The sequence below is a fragment of the Festucalex cinctus genome, chromosome 6 (genome assembly GCF_051991245.1).
Source record: "Festucalex cinctus isolate MCC-2025b chromosome 6, RoL_Fcin_1.0, whole genome shotgun sequence".
Classification (NCBI taxonomy): Eukaryota; Metazoa; Chordata; class Actinopteri; order Syngnathiformes; family Syngnathidae; genus Festucalex; species Festucalex cinctus.
The window spans coordinates 7,631,335-7,638,066 of NC_135416.1; the positions used below are offsets into that span (position 1 = coordinate 7,631,335).

The 6,732-nt window shown below is 38.9% G+C and overlaps 1 protein-coding gene and 1 long non-coding RNA gene across 3 annotated transcripts; one reads left to right on the plus strand and one right to left on the minus strand.

Annotated features, from left to right (window-relative positions):
* Window positions 1–113: 113 nt before the first annotated feature.
* LOC144020703 (GRB2-related adapter protein-like) lies at window positions 114–5,186 on the minus strand. The gene is made up of 5 exons (XM_077524435.1): window positions 4,863–5,186; window positions 4,693–4,790; window positions 3,612–3,731; window positions 2,028–2,340; window positions 114–726 (listed from the first exon to the last, which is right to left on the minus strand). Exons 1-5 carry the CDS (start codon window positions 4,938–4,940, stop codon window positions 547–549), a joined length of 789 nt encoding a protein of 262 aa, XP_077380561.1. The 5' UTR covers window positions 4,941–5,186; the 3' UTR covers window positions 114–546.
* On the plus strand, window positions 199–6,266 carry LOC144020706 (uncharacterized). 2 transcript variants are annotated; one of them, XR_013283946.1, is made up of 4 exons: window positions 199–672; window positions 3,619–3,751; window positions 4,851–5,059; window positions 5,937–6,266. It is a non-coding gene; the product is annotated as an uncharacterized LOC144020706 (long non-coding RNA). The 2 variants fall into 2 exon arrangements; XR_013283945.1 differs by lacking the exon at window positions 5,937–6,266 and having other exon boundaries at window positions 4,851–5,927.
* Window positions 6,267–6,732: the final 466 nt, after the last annotated feature.

Sequence of the window (6,732 nt, forward strand, 5' to 3'; positions counted from 1 at the left end):
AATGTCAGAAGGCGGCCATTTTGCCACTTGCTGTCGAGTGAAAATGACATCACAGTTGCGCAGGTCTCAGGTGATAACCAATCACAGCTCAGCTTCAGAAAACAGGTGAGCTGTGATTGGTCGTTGCAACTGTGATGTCATCTTCAGTCGACAGCAAGTGGCAAAATGACCGCCCCCTGAGATGAATAAAAACAGCTGGATTTTGCTGCATAATTCATATTCCACATATGTAATGTTAATCAGAATGACCATGTTTAGACTAGTGAGGTCACATATAACATTATTTTCAAGAAATGTTTATGGTTGACTTCCACTTTAGTTGAATAAATGGAACCTTGGAACGCAAACTGTTCATATTGCAAAAACATTGTATTATCTGGAAGTGCAAGTGTGAGTAATAATAATAATAAGTTAAACACTAATTTTGCTCAAAAAGGTGCCTTCAACCTTCTATGTTCCACTGTCTTATTTGATTCTTGCAGACCATGTTTGAGTGGCAGTGACACAGCTCTCTCGCAAGCGTTTGACACGATATGTTGTTGTCAGTCAGTGGTACAGCGGTTGGACATACTGCGGCGGAAAGACCCCCACCCGCCCGCGGCAGCGGCCCCTCCAGCACCGTGAACCGGAGCAGTCCAGCAGGTCAATGAGGTCACCGCGCAGGAAGTGCAGGTGGGCGGTGTGCGGCGGGGCGTAGTCACACAGAGCATGAGCCAGGCGAGGTTTCTGCACACACACAAAAAAAAACAAAAAAAACCACAGGTGGCAGGTCTGTTCTTGTAGGGAGATGTGATATGGCAGCAGTGGGAAAATTACGTGATGTGAGCATTCCATTTGGTCCACTTATACTTACACTCCCCCAAATATGCGGCACAACAATATCAGTAAACATTGGTTGCATGTACTGTATATTTTCATAAATTGAGCCTAGACTTAGCTGATAGGACAATTAGTTGGTTTTAAGGTACCCTGAGGGGTTTTCCACCAATATATCCATCCATCCATCCATCCATCCATCCATCCATCCATCCATCTTCTAAATCCACCAATATATATCGTGTTAAATAATAATTTGAATTAAAACTAAGATATTTACTGCCCTGGCTAAGGTATTTAAAACATTAATTAAGAAGTAAGAAATACAACTAAAGTTTTTTTTTTTTTTTTTTAAAGTAAATAAATAAATATAAATAAAAAAAATGTTGTCCAAATGTCTATGCTAGCAAGTAATACAAAATGAAAAAAACAACAACAAAACAAACAAAATTAAATTAAATTGATACTATCAATTTAACTTATTTAAAAAAAAATATATTATTATTTTTTTCTTTCTATGATTGGACAGGGGTAATAAGAAGAATATTTTTTATTTTTGACTGCCCTTAATTTTAAACTGAAAGGATTTAAGGTTGAGTTGATTCAAAAGACTGTATAAAAATGTAATTTAATTTTAAATTAAATTTTTTTTTAAAAGAAGAGAGATTATTCTTCTTATTTTATTTAAATGAAAAACAGATGGAAAAATACTTTACAATTTTTTTTTAATGAACATTAATCTGTACGGCAATTCAAATTATTAGATTAAGATTTTACAAACATGCGCCGAGCAACTCGATGCTTGAAAATAGGCCAATTATTTCATTAAAGTAGTCTGAGTGAATTTACACATTGATGTTTTTTTCTTTTTTTTTTGTTTTAAACACACAATGCATTTATTGTATATTTGCATGCATTGAACATTTTCAATTAAAGTCAAATCAAAATGTGATTAAAATTATAATATTACTGTCCCTAATTGTTACTCTTACTTTAACATATTTCACGCTCCCCCAAACTCCAGTTTTCATTCCGTTTAAAATAGGACAGCCCTGACTTAGCGTTTCAAATAATAAACATTTGTTGCTTTATGTTTACTGATAGGACAATTGGTTTATGTTTTGAAAAATACATTCATAAAGCGTAGTCAAATTAAACTGAAAATTATCACAAAATATTTTAAAAACTGTTTTGCGATCAAACAGTCGTACCCCCAAAACCTGTTCCAGCAGCTGCACAGAGGACGACTCTCTCAGTGGGTGAGGGCCGTGGAGGCGGGCCGAAGGGAGGGACTCCAGAGACGTACTTTTGTACGGGTTGGGATAAGGGTTACGGCCGCCGTGGGGGCCCTGGCGGGGGGACACGTCCGAGGGGGGGTCTCGGAGGCAGACCACCTTCTCCACAGCGATGCTGTGAGTCCTGTAGAAGTCCACCAGCCGGTTTAGGGAGCTGAAGGACTCATCCCAGATGCAGTAGTGACCGCCCCCCTCCAGCACTCGGAAATGCTCCACCCTGTCGCCATAGCTGCCGGAGAAAAATTAGTGTTAAGTGAGGACAAGGAGCGTGTTGTCTTCTCGTCAGTCCGTCCTCTCACTGGACATCTAATCAGACTTGTCAACGCGAACTACATATGCGGTATTTCCTTTCAAGAAAAGCTTGGCACAGTAAATTTGCATTAATAATAAAATAAACCCTGTAATTTAATTGAAGAAAATAAAATATATAATATTTATTTGATAAAAAAAATGTTTAAATATAATATAGTATAAAATATTTTTTGAAATTAATTCCTAAAAATTCACTGGTCTACATGACCTACAATGCATTTTTTGATAGGTCTTAAAAATAAAAAAAAAATAAAAAATCAGATATTTTTTTGTGGAGTATTATCGCCCTCTGTTGACCATTCTGAGTATTGCGCCATGGATAGCATGACAGTGTCTGAATATAAATAAAAGCACACGTGACCTCTCATAGGGCAGGCATGCCTTGCAACGTTCATACATGCACATCATGCACTTTTACATGCGCCTCTGTTACATGTGTCAATTGCATAACGCGCCTGCGTTTAATTAATGTAACGCTCTTATGTAACGGCGCTGATGATTGAACACATCTCATGATTAAATGGCCCCGTTGTCATTTTTGCTGACCCAAATTGCAGCTACTGGCTGTCCGTGAGGATGTGATATTTTTAGTCAAAATGGGTCCTTGCCGAACATATTTAGATATGCGCTTAGCCTGACATACGCACGCTCACAGACACGTGGATGTGGCAAGTTGCTAATGTGCTCAGTGGCATGGAAAACAAACAGAAAAAAATCTGCCTCTGTGTTTTATGCAACACATGCATGCTTATAGTTACAATTTTAAAAGAGATGATGCAATAATATGGTAATAACATAGTAATAACATAGTAATAATATAGTAGGCGGGCATTTGATACCTGGGCCTTTAGTAGGGACTTACCGACTTATGGGAAAATGTTGGCATGTTAGGAACATAAATTTAAAACCTGATTGGCTGAAGAAACAGCCCCATTGCAATCCATGGGAAATTAATGCCCCGCCTATTCCCAAAAGGAAAGGGCTACTTTTGTCTAAATGAAGCTTCCCTACGTGCTTAAAACTGTTTCCTTGGGACCAAGATGTCACAATGTGGCACAGAGTTTTCAGAAAATGTCAGCAAATTGGCAAAATTGTGAATTCCAAACCAGCAGACAAAGCCCCGCTAGCCCTGACCGACCACCACTGGTAATAACATAGTAATAACAGTAGATGCCTCACTGCGCTCACCTAACAGAGACGGAGAACTCTCCGGGAGCTGACTCACTCTCCCTCACCACGAACACGCCGGTTTCCCGCCAGTGCAGACGCCGCTCCGCCTCCAGTCTCGACACCCGGCCCGCGAACCACCTGCAGATATCACCGCCAAAGTAAGGAAGATGCACTCATGTACAAATCCAATAGCATGTGCTTGCAGTAGCAAGTAAGTGCCTCAATATTGTTATTAGAGATTGTAGGCGGTTTATATGCATTCCTGTTATGTACAAAAGAACAATATTGTGCTTTTTTATAGTGTGAGCTCTTTTTTCTTACAATATTGTGATCTTTTTTCTCCCCCACAATATCGTGATAATTATCATATCGTGATAATATCGTATCGTGATGTTTGGATATCGTTACATCTCTACTGTATATTAGGGATGTAACAATAAGGGCAATATCGTGATATCGTGATATTAAAACTGCCACAATATCGTCGTCGTCATGTTCACAATATTTAAAAGGAACACATCTGTTAAAAAAAGTCAGGTTGATTTCCATTTGTGCAGTTCTAGCACCCTCTAGTGGCTAATTTTTTAGTGCAATTAAATTTTCATTAGTGATGTTTTTGCCCTTCTATGTTTAAAGGGATACTTGACACGAACAATTTTCAGCAGTGAAAAGTTAATACATTTGATAACTTCATTATTTTTCATGTACAATTACTACCTTTAAAAAGTATTTTTTCTACTTGCTGTCGACTGATGATGACATCACCTGTGCAGAGGAAGTAGGTAACAGCCAATCATGGCTCACCTGTTTTCTGGGTTTGGTCAGTAAACTGAGCCATGATTGGTCGTTACTTCTTCAGCACAGGTGATGTCATCATCAGTTGACAGCAGTGCCTCAATAATATAATAATAATAATAATAAAAATAAGAATAAATATCGCCAACCTTCCCACAATATCGTGATAATTATATCGTGAGCTTCATATCGTGATAATATCGTATCGTGATGTTTGGCTACTGTATATGTATATATATTTCAACTTTAGGGTACCAAATATGGTTCCAGGGAATCACACAAGTGACTTGTAAATGTTCCTTACGGATGAGGCAGAAGAGAAATGTAGTTCTCCGGCACGTAGCCCCGTTTGCCTTCAATCTCTGCTACGAACCAGCAAGAATCCTCCTCCATTTCTGTCACCTACGCACAAACACACACGCATGACTACAACCGTCATTATGACCCATGCACTTTTAACAGGTAACCCTTTACCTTGACGACCTCCCCTTTCTGGAAGCTGAGCTCGTCCGCTTCGGATGCGGCGAAGGAGAAAAGTGCCACAGCCTCCATGCTTTGGGAGTCCAGGAGAGGAAGAGACGAGCCAGCACCAGCAGCACGCTTCACTTCATCAATGAGGACGAGATGACAGCAGTGACGGACCAGCGCTCGGATCCGGAGATAATCAGCGCGTATGTATGTGTGCGTCGGCGCTCATTAGTTAATGAGGAGAGCTTCTCGACCCGTGTGTCCCTACGTTCCTCCATGTGACTGAGTTGTGTGTGTTTGGGAACACGTGAACACAGCGACTGCCTCCTCTGGCTCCAGCTCATGTCCACACACATCACATACTGGGGAAGGCGGTGGGGCTTAAAATAACATTCAGGATCAAAATGGAGGTAAAAAAACAAATAAAAATATGTATAAGATAGATAACAATAAAATATGTGAATATGAATAAGGACATTTTCACGTAATTTGATCGATAAACAGTGAAGACATAGAAATACACCCCAGTAAAAGTCTCCCATGTTAAAACAGCAATGCTTAAACTCTTATTTTCAAAAAAAAAGTTGATGATTTCAAATGTTAGCAAATGGTGGCTCACGGAAATATGCTTCTTGCATAACGGTAAATACAAACAGCTTCACAAAAATCCTGTCAGTTGATGAATTGACATGCAGTTGCCTTTCAAAGTCTGTGGCTACAACTTCAAAAAAAATCATCCTGACTTTGTTTTTATTATTGCAGACAACTTTCTCAAATATCAACATCAACATATAATCAATAAAATATCAATAGCGTTGAAACAAACCCGAGTCCTCAGTACTGGGAGGCGGACGTGCTAACCAGTCATCCACCGTGCCGCCTAAAAATATATTTAATTAGAGCAAATCTTCACGATTTCCAAAGTGTTGTTTGAATGTCAGTTCAAAAAATGTGGCCGAAGGATGAAATAATGTGAAATAGCTCCTCATTGGTAATTGTATTTGGAACATTTTGGAAATGGGAATAACTGTCAAGAATTCCTATATAGGAGGGTTTACATCCCTTGTTCTTTTTTTTAAGATTACCTGAATGCAGCTTATCTGTGGGTGCTATCATGACTCATGCTCACCCACCCACCTCTTCTGAGGGGGCCAATGACAACCGTTTTCGTTACCAAGACAACAAAGGGTGCCACAGGTCATCACAAGGCTGTACCTGCAACGTCCCATATCACTAAATCAGGTCATCAAAATATTTGAAAGAGCACCACTAAAAACAAGTTGGAAACATTCACACTTATTTCTGTCATCAAATTCTTACTGTTGATTTATTTAGAATTGTATAATCATGTGTCTATAAATAAAAACTGCTATCCAACAGAGGACACAAATTCCCTGCTTGCCATTTCATTATTTATCATTATGTAACTCATGTCGTTATGAACATATTTACGGCAGAAAAAGGCTGATGGAGGTTACTTGCTTGCACAAAAGACGAAAAACAAATATGAATATTAAACAGTACCCAAAATATTTTAGACTACTGTTTAATATTTAACGTGACATGAAAAAAAAAAAAGTCCTTGTTGCTTGACTTTCGGATGCTACGGAGCCACTAAGGTGACATTGTATAAAAAAAATAAAAAAACTTTGCGTTTTCTCGCAAAGATTGCGAGATAACGCGAAGTTTGCAGTTTTTTTTTATTTTTTAAATGAGATAATGTACTTCCGGGTCATCTTCCGTGTGATGAAAAGCGACGAGGATGGAACGTGTAAACATTAAACAAAGCCGTGGCAAAGCTTTCCCGAAGCGACAAGGATGGGAACTGCGTGGGGGGAAAAAAAAATGCGTGCAATTTTGCACGCGTTGTTTTTTT